Source organism: Ammodytes marinus (assembly GCF_949987685.1).
Source record: "Ammodytes marinus genome assembly, chromosome: 4".
NCBI classification, from domain to species: Eukaryota; Metazoa; Chordata; class Actinopteri; order Uranoscopiformes; family Ammodytidae; genus Ammodytes; species Ammodytes marinus.
This window is the reverse complement of record NC_137233.1, coordinates 27,092,882-27,106,034: the sequence shown is the minus strand read 5'-3', so window position 1 is coordinate 27,106,034 and position 13,153 is coordinate 27,092,882. Positions and strand designations below refer to the sequence as shown.

Here is a 13,153-nt window from a genome sequence, read left to right as displayed (position 1 = left end):
TCACAACGTACAGATGTTATGTGATAATTTTTTAAACACTGATCCAGATCTTATCAGTCCTGTGCAGAAGATTTTTATTCTAATCTTACAACATGCCATCATCCTATAATCATCTAGCAGCCTGCAGTTTAATTCATGCGTGGCCCGTGTTGCAATAACCATGTTTTTTTTTTCTTTGCCAAGAACCCACTCCTGAATCTGAACAATCAGGGATAACTAACGAACCCTCCAAAAAGTGAGAATGTTAGCAGCATGTGGCTCGTTACAAGCTCAGCCGACACTGCGGGGAATGGTGCTTAATTGCTGCGCTTGTTGATCATCATTAGAAAGCGCCACAGAATCCACGCTATTTTCTATCATTAAGGCCAAACGAGAACGAAACATTTAAACCGCAGGCGGCCAGGTAATTGGACTATTTTAATGTTCTGTGACACTGCACCAAAAATGCTAAATGCTGCGCGATAAACGATAATTAAAAACAACAACAACTTCTTAGCCGAAGGGTGACAGTAAACATTCTCTGCTTTGTTGAAATAAATTACCCCTATAAAAGACGGATCAGAAACCTATTCCTACATTAAAGGCTGGCTGATGCACTTTGAGATGCACTTTTCTTTATGGGGTCCTCGGAGGCAATTTTCCATCACATTTAGCGCTTTTATGGCATCTTAAAAGAAAAGTTGCCTCATTAGTCCACATAAGAAAACGTTTCCCTATTCATTTTCCAATACTGGATTGGCACAACTCTCTCACAACCGTTACCATTACGATGCTCAGTAAACTTTGGCTGTGCGTCGGTGTGTTTCAGCCTGTTGAAGCCAGTTCAAAACTCTCACGCTAGACCAAAGCTTCCCCTCCTGTCCACAGTTAACGTAGACTACCTTTATAAACACACAGTTGTTCCATTTTTATTCACACATGAAAGTGATTGTTCATAAAAGAAATACACTCAAAAAATGTAAACATTACCTTTATTTTGTCAACAGGTTCCACAAAATTGTGTTAGTTAGTTGGTTAGTTGAAAGCAAACAAGTTAAGGTGATCTAATTTAATAAATTGATATTGCAGTAACACAATGTTTATGAATTAAAGCAGGGGTATATGATTTCTGATTGGTCAAAGTTAACATGAGCTGTACACTTTGACCAATCAGAGTGAGGCTCCGATTCTCTGTTCTTATTGGCTGTTGGGACTGTCCATTTACTTTGGCACGACGTTGTTGGTGTAGAGAGCATGTCAGGGAGGGACCATAGGAGAGGGACCAAAGAGAACAAGTGGAGCGGTTGAGGTATTTGAATTCGAATCTCTATCCCAACTGTCATTTTCTCCCCAAATCTTCCACCCCAGCTTTAAGCCAACTGAAAGAAATTACTTCTGATCAACATGAGAAATTGAAGGCTATATTTAATTAATTTTTATATGTGTGTTATTTCCTAACAACAGACACTGAGGAAATATAGCGTAACCCCAATTTAACTATAGCCAAATTAACATGCCATCACTAAAATGATCATTCAACTCGCATATTAAATAGTCTCATAATGCTTTGAACTCACTGGTGCATCTAAGAAATTCACTGAACTTAAATGGTTTGTGTTTAAACAACACAAAACTAATGTGTACATCCAACGAGAGACAATATCACATGGACTTTATTAGAAAAATATATTTTATTAAATTAAAATAATAAATGTATTCGAAGTGCACAGCCCACTGGACTTCAGCTACTAAATAAAGACTTATCACCAAGCTGAAGACAGCTAACTACACTGATTGGTAAACAAGAGTGTGTTTGATAAGTTCAGCCTGCATTGCACGTGGCCAAAGTCTGGTGATGAGCACAGGTCAACCCAAGACATATTGACAAAAAAAAGGACAATGCCGCCCTCTAGTGGACACAACGGGCTGTATATGTACAACATGAAGAACTCAAGTCTGTTTTATTGGATGCGTTTAAAATATGGCCTCTGCTTGTAGGGATCAGCTCTATCACCAGTGCAGAAGAATGACTCACAGATCAGGGTTAAACAAAAAAAATAAATCCCGTAACAAATGGTAAAAACAATTTGTAGCCTATTATTGAATGCATTCTTATGATATCCATGTTATTGAATATTAGTCTGTTGGGCCCATTGCATCCTGGAACTAAAAAGTCCAAATCGGTTATATGTTTGTTGTCCACACGTTGAGAGCTGTTTGCATTTTTTTTTTTTTGTAAAAAAATATATAGCCTATATTTCTTTTAAATTCCCTACTTGAGAACATCTGGATTTTTACAGCTGACTGCTTTTACTGAACTCTCTTTGGCGTCGGCAGCCGCAAGAAGCTGGTGATGACGGTTATGTCTGCTGCGATAACTGAACATTGATTTATAACATTCTTGCTGCATCATTAATAGTTTTCACAGCGCTGGCTCAAGGACTCCATCCATATCGTGTATAGCTTCTTGGCGGTGGAGGGACGTTGCTGCGCGTTCTAGCCAATTAAATTAGAAAATCATAATCAATTAGGCCTAATTCAAGGAGCTGATTTGTATTTGAAATGGGGTTTGAAATATACTATCAACATCTGTTAGAACTCAGAAAACAGATACAAAACAAAATCGGATGAGTAGGCTTAAGCTTTTTTTTGCCCTTATAAGAAAATGTCATAACGTAAAGTGGGCTATAGGCTACCATCAGAAGCCGCAGCATCCTCACCTTGTCCAAAGGCCCAGTGTTGTGAAGTATTTCCCGACAGAGTTTGTGTGTATTTTCTCTATTTTTTTTAACAATTTTATTGCAAGAGATCATGTGCACATCTTTTTGAAAAGGTTGAAAATAGCCAAAAGACAAGAAGTTGCCCTACCCAAAGTAATATCATCCTAATAGGGATATGCTTTAAAAGGAAAGTAGTATTTATCAGTTACGATAGTTAGGTCCTTTATAAATAGCCTATACCTTGGTGACTGACTTAGGCCTATAGTTTTAGTCATTTAAACGTTCAATAGTTCAGATACCAATGTTATGTTACTCCGGCTCTGAACAGAAGGTGGTGGTGTGGCATCTGAAAGGCACAGAGAAAGTAACTACAATATGTTATGGATTTGTTTTAGAGTATGCCTATAAGGTCACATTTTCCTCCCGCTTTTAAGTTGATATTCTGGACGTATTGATTTATTTGTGTGTAGATGAATAAAGCCCTTTTGATAATAATTATAGGCTATGTATGTTGGCCTATTTTTTGTTTAAGTTCCATGCGTTTTTCTGTACACTTTGATATTTTTGGAAAAAAAATGGCAGCCTATTGATTAAACTCACCAACTCATAACCTTCAGACCAATATATGTTATAGCCTATATTTACATACTAATAAAAATAAAACGTTTGTCGACAACACACAGAACACATTGATGCTTAATACATTTCCAATGTATAGCGTGCATTCTTTTCTTTTTTAAATAGGCCTATGTAGAGTGTATTAAATAATAGAGGAAAGCTTCATACATGAATGGGTAATTTACAGGTTAAATGATGTATTATAGTATATTGGTAAATATATATTTGGGTAGCCTAGATTTAAATCCAGAGCTAATCAAAAAGGAAGCAAACACCAATTTGAATAGGTTAAAATAACAATAATAATAAAAAAACAGACATCGTAGGACAATATTTGTCATTCACGCCTGGTTAAATATTTTTGCAATAAAAGCCCAAACACACATTCACATTTATCATCTCCGCTTTACATTGCCTGACGAAACCTTCTCCAATAACATGTTTTAATTCAGCTTATATAAAGTCCCCAAAACGTAGTCTATATCCTCTGTACGTGTTGGGAAAAAACACTGAACAAAGGTTAAAGGTCTATTAAACATCCACTGACTCATCTCCTTTTAACAATCATTTATCTGAGCCGTATGGGCGCCTTCCAATAAGCCATCTTCTTTTCTTTTGGGGGGGGGATCAAGGGGGTTTTACCATGGAGTCAAACAGCCTCCTGTGATCTTTTGGATGACATAAACTAGTGAGTTTTGTTTTTCTCTTTTGGCTCCCGGCAAGATGGAGAGCGACGGGACAAAAGAATGAAAAAGAGCCGAGAGAATAGACGGATCCCCCTTTGGTTCTTTTGTGTCAAGTTTCTCTTCTTTTCACACGGAGCGTTCATCCGCGTGATTTCAACTTATTGTCCTGTACTATTAATTCATTCCTTGTGGATACAACGAAGCGGCGACTGTCAGAGTTAAGAACACACCAAGTAGCCTAAATAAAATAAAAAAATAAAATGCATATGAATTGTATTGGAGGAAAACAATGGTAGTGATATTAAAGAAATAAATGCTTGGGAAGTAGTATGTTGTTTATCCAAATATGTTTGAGTGTGTGCGTCCATGTTTGGGACAGCAGCTTGTCAGCGCAGAGAGCATGCAGCAGCAAAGAAGTGTTGCCCGTCCCAGTCCCCAGTTGACATTTTAGGAATGATAAAAGTTCCGCCTTGCCTGGAGCTACAGCCTCGCTGGAGCCGGCCTCCGTCTGCGGCAATTTGCCTTTGCTCATTACAGCAATTATTTTGCTCCAATTTAACCCCTGCCTGAATGACAGGGAACTCTAGAGAAAGCCTTTAAAACGGCTGTGGAGTGGCCTGTAAATCCACCCCCCCCTCCTCTCCAGTTAAAGTTCAAGTTGGAAGTCTTCTCCCCGATGGCAGAAAAATGACGGCAGTGTTTCCCAAGAAGGATATTAAATATATAATTCTTAACGTGCTCACCAGTAAGGTAATACGTGTTTCAGATCCGAGCCCTAACATGCTGTCTTCTTCTCCTATAATGGGGTGTCATCTGACTCATTTTACGCCCTAAACACCCCATAATGACACTCAGTTGTGGGTTGTTTACAAGCCATTTAGCCCAGAACCAATCTCGTATTTATCGGTGTGTTTTGAAGTCAGCACAACTGGTTGTTGTGTGTGCCCCCCCCCCTCCCCGGCACACACCCTTGTCTTCTTCTCCACCCCCTAAACTCTTCTGGCGCCAACAAAATCTAGGTTAGATGTTTCAATAGGCAACAGCTGTAGCAATACATTCCTGCAAATAACATGTGACAAGTTAGGAATCACAGTGCACACCAGCAGCACTGCGAGGCTGTATAGGGTATACCTAAAATCTGGAACAGAATATCAAATACCAGGCGAATAATTTAAGAAATGTGGACATTATTTAGTCTATACTGTGTCTGCAGAAGTGTCAATGAAGATTTCTTTAAATCAAACTATTTAGGTCGTGCTCACCCTCAAGCTGATCAATACTCCTGTTTTCTATTTTTGTTAATTACATTTTACAGGCTTGCTATAATAGATATTCCCGTCTGCTTATTTCCCATAGTGCAATAACTTACATTATTCACAACGTTATCCTTATCCTAAATAAATACTATAACAAATAATTGTAAATGATTAAGTTCAACCTAAATACTACAAGGACGAATATAAGTTATATTTTTTCCTTCTCAAAAGGACTGGGAAATAATCACATTTCTGGTGACCCATGCAAGTGTCAGTCAAAACGAACAACTCTTTCATGAAAAAGAATAAACAATTTATTGTTAAGTTATGTCACAAATATATTCATAATATAAATGAGGATATTCTTCAAATATACATTATTTTACAGTACACACATCCCTTCCGAAGGGAATCATTCCAACAACAGACAGTGCTGTTATAAAAGCAAATGCTGTGGTTCTCCAAATTCACAAAGAGCTTTCATTGAAACTGGATTCAGTAACCCACTTTAGTTAGCGCATTGATTGGAATGCAAAACAATAAAATTATAAAAAGGGGCAAAAGTACGGTTTCCTCAGTGTGATGGCGGGCCATAGATGCGATAGAGGCCCAGTTTTAAGTGTCTTGGTGCTGTGTGTCAAGCTGCGCCACAGTCTCTGATTTAAGAGGCCGATTTAAAAGCCCTTTTACATCACGGTGCCGGACTGGGCTATCTCTGACACACTGTGGCACATATAGCCTATAATGTCCATACTCGTTCATTATAAAGTATAGGCCTGCAGGAAGCCTATACATTGTTTTCCACCTCCGCCCAGCAAACATGTCCATCTCACAGTCATTTAGTCTTACTCACATTTCTACTATCAAAATGTTCTTGATGGCAATATTAGCCCATTGACAAAAACAACAAGACTCGACATGAAATGACCAATACAGTTGGATTTTTTTTGCAGTGTGTGAACTTACTGGCGAGGTCAAGAGAAGTGGATAAACTTCAAGGTCCTCATACGGGGGTGGGGGTCTCTTTGGAGGTGAGTGACAAGATGTGACAGTGAGCTCACCACCAGGATTGCTCTTTATTTAGTGTTATGTCACCTGTCCGAAGGTTCCCAACTTTCGCTCGGGGCCCCCAGAAAGTCGTCTTAAAAGCACCCCCTTCTCCTCCCCTTGTGTGTCCCAACTGCACGTGCCCCTCGTCCCGTGTTGTCCTTGTCAAGCGAGGTGGTACATACTGTATCCGACGTGAGCGGCGTACAGTCCCATGGGGGAGACCGGCAGCGAGTGCCTCTGGAACGGGTGCGAGCCATGATAGGACGGGTGCGCACCGAGAGGAAAGGAAATCCCGAACGCCGGGGGCAACATGGGCTTGGCTGCCATTTTCAGTTTTTCGAGTTCTGCCTCCTGCAGCCGCTTGGCTTTGGCCCTCCGGTTCTGAAACCAGATTTTGACCTGGGTCTCCGTCAGGTTGAGCGAACTGGAGAACTCCGCGCGCTCGGCGATGGAAAGGTACTGCTTCTGCCTGAACTTCCTCTCCAGGGCCAGCAGCTGGGACGTGGTGAAGGGCGTCCGGGGCTTTCGGTTCGTCTTGTGTTTTCGCAGTGGACACGCAGGAGGACTCAACCTTCCTATAAGAGGACGACACGCTTTAGTTTTAAAATCTTGGATTTCAATGCGTAATGTCAAAATCCACACAGGAACAATGCATTGGATAGTCTAATAGAACACCTCGACTATGAAATAAATTATATTCCACACTAAGGTAAACACATTTAAAACTAGGGACATAGCCTACTACACATAATTCACCATAGCCATGATTACTTTCTAGAATATAGCTGTATGAATGGACACTCAAAACTTACGTGGAGGCGTGGGAGAAAAGCGAGGACTCTGTATCCACGAAGTCCTGTCGTTACTGTCCGGGCTCTCGGGTTTAATCAACACGTCGTCTGGCATGTTCATGATGTCGCCCACTGTAAACGAGGAGCTCATGGCTAAAGCAGGAACCGAGTTATCCAGACTACCGAAAGCGCCACCGTGCATCCTTGCGCCTTTCCCCAGCGCGTGGTGGGACGTCCCGGGCACAGACGTGTCATCGGGGGACCGGGATACCTCTCTGCTGATGGGTTTCCTATCAGCCATCAGCGCCTCCACGCTAAAGGGCAAAATAGCGACTTTTGGCTTCGCGGTGGTGGTGGTGTCCTCCGAGGCGGGGCTCAGGCTGGTCTGCTGCATGTCGCCTCTGCCCACGAGAACCGAGCGGGGACTAGAGAGATCTTCAGTTTTCAAAGCAGCGGTCAAAGCTGACATTGCGATCGATGGGGCCATACAGGTCCGATTGGCACGGTGTGGGTGAGGCAGGCGGCAGGCGGCAGGCTCGTCGACTCTCGTAGGGTAAACTATATGGACAGTGGAAGTAAGTTGCACAAAAAGTCACTGCGGTGCGCCCTAAGGTGACGGTATCCTCATGTTTATGTGACCAGATTGGAGTGCAGAGGCTATAATAAGGCAGGCGTGGAGAGAGAGGCGGCCAATCAGCGGCGAGATGGGCTGGTCCCTGTGTGAGAGTCCCCGAGAGAGAGAGAGAGAGAGAGAGAGAGAGAGAGAGAGAGAGAGAGAGAGAGAGAGAGAGAGAGAGAGAGAGAGAGAGAGAGAGAGAGAGAAATCAAAACAGAGTGGGAAGGATAATAATAGTTTTTTTCCTTTTTTTTACAACCAACTTTAGATTTGCATGAACACATCAAACTTTGAATGGATCCTGATTTCACATATCCCTGAAATTGATCTTTTTTAATCAGAAAGGATAACGTTTAATATTCTATATAAGCCTATGTTATTGATTATTTTTAAATTGGGGCTGTATGCATGATTTCTATTAACCTTTCTATCCTTCACCATGTTTGTACCATCTTTGACAACTCTCCCGCCCCCACTTCTTTGACACACTTTATTCATATCGACCCACATATCCCTGCTGACTTATTTTGGCTTCGCATGTGCTGCTGTGTAGAGTGCGTTTTGGATATTACACAACAGTTTGCTGCCCCTCTTTATGAGAGGAACCTCTCGCAGGCAGCGCGCTGTTTATGGATGGCTGCGGGGCTCTAATCAGATTGAAACACACAGGCCTTCGCAGTCGTTTAGGGGTAATTATCGTGCTTGGGGGAGGGATCATTGGGATTTTTTCCCCCTTTGACTGCACCCATTAAAGTAAAAAATTATGTGGAGATGGGGAGAGGGGGGGTGAGAGGGGAGAGGAGGAGGCAGCGTGGAGCCAAGGAGAGATTTAACCCAGAGAGGACTGTCATTGATTTACCTGGCTGTACCTCATGCCGCCTTCTCATTATCTGCGTCCATAAAGAGAAGGGATTTTTTATTGTTACCGAACAAATATATCCCTGGATCTTTATGCTATGTTTTTTTTTCAAGAATGGAAAGTTGGAAGTTTGATTCCTTATCAAGAAATGTTTGGAGTTAAGAATAAGCGTATATAGAAAACTTATAGGCCTAGGTAGCCTAAAGACGCGCCAATATATCACCTCTTTCACCGTGTAGCCAGTTCTCAGGGAAAAGCGTCTGCGTCGCTAATTGCCAAGCATAAACAATCTGTCACGATTTGTCAGTCTCCTTAATGGGTAGACAAGTTATGTTGTTTTTAGGCGCCAGCAGCGCACGGATCAAAGCGGCCGACTTTTAGGGAGACTATTGAAAATGTTTAACCCGCACCGAGAGAGCGCAGCACCGCCTCCTCCTCTACCCGCCCTAGCCCAGGGACACTGAGCCATTCAGCCTGAAAAATTCGCCTTTTTCTCAGCCGATCGCACGCCATTCCCATCTATTCAAATGAGCGCTCTGGTTGGTGTAATAGTATGGCTCCGCAGAAGAAAGGGTCAGCGCCCACTGGTTTTCTCGCGGAGATTCCCTTCATCTGAAAAGGATTCCTTGGTGCGTGTGTTTCCCGAGTTACGCGCCACAGAAAAACCTGTCTGAGGAGGTTGTATTTGATGTTTCTCACGTCTGTCACCGTGCCATCACTTGAGGAAGGGAAATTTCAAAATAACCCTCTGAGCGAACAAATGCCTCATAAAACATTTTGCGGTGTAGCCCATTGTCTGGTCATAGTTGGGATAGTAGTAAAAGTGGCGTCATTCACTTGAACATTGCAATTAAGGTTGGAAGGTGGAACCTGTTTTACATGTATGAGCGATAAAGATGACAGAGATAAGGTCATTCATTGGCTATTTGGTAAAGCTGGCCGTTAGTAGTTAAGGAAATATTCCATGGGGACTTTTATTGTGGTGGGAAGTGGAATAAAATAAAATAAATTGGCTTTGGAATGGTTATTGCTTTTTATAAATTGGATTAAAATAATGTTACAATATTAGGCTATTAGAATAATAAATAAAAGTCGCTCCTTTGAAGCCATTACATGTTTTGCTCAACAGGTAGACCCAACGTGATTTCCGGTTGACACATTCGTATTTAAATCGCAGCCACAGGTGTCCCCCTAATCCTTGTATCGTATTTTACAACAGATCACCTGCTTCCAGTCGGTTCATAAAAAAAAACTAAACACAGGAGTCTTAATTTATCATTTCCCCCTCTGCGGTGCATCCTGTGCGCGCAGGTAGCAGGCTCCAGTTTGGAAACACTTAAAGCCTCTAACCTGGAACGATTGGCATTGCTCCGAAAGCTTTGAAGTCACCGGAGTCTCCGGGCTTCCACGTCCCTCCGGGGCGCCCCTCCGCTCGGGGCTCCGACACTTAACCCCGAGCTCCAAGCCTAACTCGTTAAAAGGAGCGTGCGTAAACACAAATAGTGCACACCCGAGACGCATTAACGGTGCCATGCTTTGGTGAAGGTGTATAGCGACAACGCGCGCAGCCTGCTAATTTTTCCTGGTGATGTGTAGTCGTTCAGAAACTCATAAAGCAAGTTTGACCCTCAGAACACCGGCAGGTCTGTGATCAGCTCATTATTGCCACTGCACTTCCTCCACGTTGGATACCAGTGTGTTCTCATTTAGTCCAAAGACATATATCTGAAACCAGTAAGTTTAAAGACTGATGAGTGAACAGTCAATGCTCTCTGCTTGAAGTTGATTTTTAATGAGCATCTGTTTAACTCAATAGTAGGCCTTGGTTGTTGCAGTGTCCTTGTCTCCTGTGTTATTTGTCTTTTGAACAGAGGGACAGTGGCACTGGGAAACAATGTTGGTGGCAATTAGCATCCCAAACACTGGCCTTTTAAGAAGACCGACACGCCACGGAGAAGTCGATTACCATACCGTTTCATTGAAATCCCGAGGCAACAAATGAGGGCCGAGTCTTGGCTCCAAACAACTGTAAGGTTCATCGGGCCTTTATTCGACTTCATAAACTACTTTGATTCCCAGTCGGGAGGCAGGGGCTGCAGACAAAGGCCCATTGTTGCCTTCCCTGAAAGTTGTCTTAACCCTTTTCATGCAAGGTCTGTCAATTTAGACTGTAAAGACATAAAAGGGAACGAGGATGTCAAAAGGCATTTTCAGGCAAAAAAACATTTGCACTTGGTGCAAGTAAATGACTTTCATCTGGGGACCGCGACATCTCTCACGTGAGTAGGCTTTAGTTTATCGGTCACGCTTTACATGTATGATGAAAGAATGCATCAGCTCCAAAAAAAATAAAAATAAATCGAGAGACCGTCTGATGAAGTTGATTCTTCAAGTCGTCTACGAAAATATATTTCAATGTTTGGTGAATAAGCTGAACATGTATTTATTAATTATTGATTTGAAGTGCATTTGATTGCGACCTCTTGATCTCAGAGAGGTGGAGGACAACAGCCGGCAGACCACAGAGTCTCCATAATTATGCATAATGTATCCTATTTCAAAGCAATTAGCGCAATCAGGCGGATCGAGGCACTTAGCTGCCAGTAACAATGCCTCACGGTCATTTAAGCTTCAGGATGCCATTCACACTACCACTGCCCGCAGTGGTCCAGTCGCTTTACAGTTTGGCAGGTGTTCGCGCGTCCAAAATCCAAAAGTCACCTCGTATATTCTGAAGCCACTTTTTGTTCCGTTGATCCCACCACAAAAAAACAATGCCTGCGAAATAAGTTATTACAGATAAGCACGTCAATAGGCAAAGGTACTAACCACAAGACATAGCAGCTAGAAGAATTGGCAATTCATTTTTCACTTTGCACTTTATATTGAAAAAGAAATATGAACTGATAGGCCTATTGTGCAGGTAGGCCTATATAATATTTTAGAAAAACATAAAAATAAATGTAATAATTAATAAATAAAACATTACTAAATATAAGATATGTCTATATAGCCTAACACATTTTTATAAATTAAATGGGCAGTTCAATTTACAAAAGGCCTAATAATGCATGATGTTCAAACATTTTTATCTATTATTATTAAATAGGCCTATAACATCCTGAATTTCGCTCAAATATGGTCATACCTAGTCATTTATTGCATAGTGTTTAATTATAAGTTGGAAATAAAAATATATATATATATATTAATAAAAAAATAATAATAAAAAAAACTATGCTACTAAACATTTAACACCAATGCAGCACCAAATTGAGAACATTCAATATTCAGTTTTATTCGTATCTCCTGATGTTTGACAGAGTTTCAGCAATAGTAAAAAAAAAAAAAAAAAGCAGCTCGCTGTGAAGGCATCCAAACAGCAGCTCGGAGGGAACCAGACTCCAAACGTGGAGGCAGACGCCGGGTGCCGGTGATGATGAATGTATCTGAGGCTGCGGCGGTGAGGGGAGAGTTCGAGCGGCTCAGATAGAAAGAGAGAGAGAGCAGAGAAAGAAGAAAAAGGAAGAAGAAGAAGTCGTTTTTCGAATTATTAACTCTTTTAAGTCAGTCAGGTCCACCGCTTAGTGGACTCTATCCCCCATTCATCTCCCTCACCTTTCCCGGGCTGACAGGCGGGATGAATGTGTCCCACGGTGATGATAAAAAACCCTCTCGCGGTTCAGAGAAAAGCAAGCGTCGTCTCCAGCCTCGCGGGGGGGGGGGGGGGGGGGGGGGGGGGAGGGATGGGCTAGGTTGTCTTTAAAAAGAAAAATATCTGCCTCCAAAATCACAGAGAAAATGATGCATGGGGACTGGAGATTGTCTGCAAGAAAGTATCGGCTCCCGGCTCTCTGTTGCCTCTGATGTAATGCAGATGGCGGACGGCAATTGGAAAATATTGGCTGATGTCCTAAAGCCAAGGTGAGAGAAAAAGCGACATGAAAAGAGCGTGATGATGAGGTTAATATGTAAGTTTTCGGAGCATATAGATGCACTGTTAAAACAGTTCAGGTGCTCGGCTATGATTGGCCGACACACACGCACACGCACACACACACACACACACACACACACGCACACGCGCACACACACACACACACACACACACACACACACACACACACACACACACACACACACACACACACACACACACACACACACACACACTTGTGTGACCGCATCACTGTTTGTTTAAATATGAATGCGCTAATTAAAAACCACACCATAGGCCTACTTCATTGTCACTGCACTTGTGTAATGCCTATTCAATGCAATTAACTCAAGCTAATAACTATTAATTATTTATAAGTAGTTTAGGCTACCTGTAGGCCTATAGGTGATTATAAACAGATAAATTAAATACATGGGGAGTAGGCCTAATTGGGCACTTCATTTCAATAGCCTATTGTGAGTTATTTCGCAACAAATAAACTATGCTGTTCTAAAATCAGTAGCCTGACTATGTGCTTTAGCATTTTCAAGCTGCATCCAAAAACCTGAGACGTTTATTTTAAAAGCACATTAACCTTGTCCTATCTCATTTCCGGTTAGACATCCTAATTTAATTTAATA

General features: G+C 41.9%; 1 protein-coding gene across 1 annotated transcript; it reads right to left on the bottom strand.

Annotated features, from left to right (window-relative positions):
* Window positions 1-5,550: 5,550 nt before the first annotated feature.
* msx1a (muscle segment homeobox 1a) lies at window positions 5,551-7,720 on the bottom strand. The gene is made up of 2 exons (XM_080026864.1): window positions 7,122-7,720; window positions 5,551-6,884 (listed from the first exon to the last, which is right to left on the bottom strand). The coding sequence occupies exons 1-2, from the start codon at window positions 7,585-7,587 to the stop codon at window positions 6,472-6,474; spliced, it is 879 nt and encodes a 292-aa protein (XP_079882990.1). The 5' UTR covers window positions 7,588-7,720; the 3' UTR covers window positions 5,551-6,471.
* Window positions 7,721-13,153: the final 5,433 nt, after the last annotated feature.